Raw genomic sequence first — 1,531 nt, 5'->3', positions numbered from 1 at the left:
TTAAACCAATATTTGATAGTTTTTGCTGTGTGGCATGTAGCACTGTCCTGCTGGAACACACAGGTTTTTTGTTTTTTCCTCAAAAAAATCATCAATCGATGGGAGTAATTTGGCTTCTAATATGTTTTCTTGGTATTTTTTGGCGTTTAAAATACCATCCACAATGTGGATACGACCCACAGTATCTCTGCTCATGCATCCCCACACCATTACACTTATGGGATGCGTCATTGTAACCAATGTGCACTCAGGTAAAAGCTCTTCACCGGGCCTTCTTCTTACATAACTGATTCCATCACTTCCAAAAATGGAAATTTTGCTTTCATCACTCCAAATAACTCTTGCCCAGTCTTCCTTTGTCCACTCCTTGTGTTGTTTTGCCCGAATCAAACTATTCTTTTGTTGTTTTTTGTTTAAATATGTTTTTTTTCTGGATCTTCTTGCTTTTAAACCATTTTCAAAAGAGCCTTCGGCGAATTGTTCTTGAACTAACCGAAGCTCCGGCGGCCTCTAAATCATTTTTAATTTCAGCTGAATTTGCTCTTCGGTTCTTAAGTGCAGGCCTCATTATCATACTTACATCGTATGCAGATGTCTTCCAAATTTTTTTATTTTTTGGCATATTTTTGAAGGTATTGGTTGCCTTAAACCTTTTGCACACCTTCCTCACCCCAGATTTTGTTGCTGCATTTCCCAACTTTTTTGCGATTTTTATGTACGAATAACCTTCTCCACGTAATGCAACAGCTTTGCATCGCTTTGTAGGTGACCAATATCTTTTCGCCATTGTAAAAAAAAGTGCAATTTTAATCAGCAATTATTGAAACTCAACTAAATGACTACAAAACAATGTCCTTGTATTTATAGCTTTAAAGATTTATAGATAAAAATGTTAATTAATGACGTAATGAACTATTATTCATCACAATAAATAGACTAATTTTCACAAAAGCACAAAAATAATGAGACTTAGAATAATGAGAATTACAATTAGAGGCTCGAACCTCGCATCGAACCTAAGACTGATTTTCAAATGCTTTTTCGGTGAAATCGATTGTATTTGAGTTTTTATACTGGCCACTTCGACGTTGAAAATCTATATATATTAATATATAGCAAAATTGTTTAACGGTTTTAACTGGTATTATCGCTAGCGATTAGGAGGCGACTAGTTAGGGAGAAAGAGAAAAAAAAAACATTTGTGCTTTGTCCAACTATTAGTGTAGTGGTTAAGGTGACCTTCTCGTCAGGGTCATGATTTTGTCACCATGGTGTTTCGAAGAGACTATAGCGCCAAGTCCTATGACCTACACCACCATCTAGGTCCACTACTATGCTAAAACGAGCACGTGCTCAAATTTTGTAAAGCACTATAATTTTTGAAATAAGTATTGTTCAGGTTATTTAAGAGAGGAGATTAGTTGTCTCTTTGGTAGTATTATAAAAAGTAAATATTCTTACCGTTTTAAGTGGATATCGAGACTCGGATAAGGAAAAATAATAATATTCACAGGTAAACGGCGTCTAAGCA

General features: G+C 35.3%; 1 protein-coding gene across 1 annotated transcript; it reads right to left on the bottom strand.

Annotated features, from left to right (window-relative positions):
* LOC149882635 (uncharacterized) lies at window positions 1-787 on the bottom strand. The gene is made up of 2 exons (XM_090100933.1): window positions 494-787; window positions 1-396 (listed from the first exon to the last, which is right to left on the bottom strand). Exons 1-2 carry the CDS (start codon window positions 785-787, stop codon window positions 1-3), a joined length of 690 nt encoding a protein of 229 aa, XP_089957059.1.
* Between the last annotated feature and the right edge of the window lie 744 nt (window positions 788-1,531).

This window comes from Hydra viridissima, unplaced genomic scaffold, assembly GCF_058129835.1.
Source record: "Hydra viridissima isolate aposymbiotic clone 2 unplaced genomic scaffold, HvirCarnegie_v1 scaffold_10, whole genome shotgun sequence".
NCBI lineage: Eukaryota > Metazoa > Cnidaria > Hydrozoa > Anthoathecata > Hydridae > Hydra > Hydra viridissima.
This window is presented reverse-complemented; position numbering and strand designations above follow the sequence as displayed.

Coding starts and splice junctions, on each gene's coding strand:
- LOC149882635 (XM_090100933.1), bottom strand. CDS start 787: ATGGCGAAAAGATATTGGTCACCTACAAAGCGATGCAAAGCTGTTGCA. Junction 397..493: donor TAGAGGCCGCCGGAGCTTCG/GTTAGTTCAAGA, acceptor AAACAACAAAAG/AATAGTTTGATTCGGGCAAA.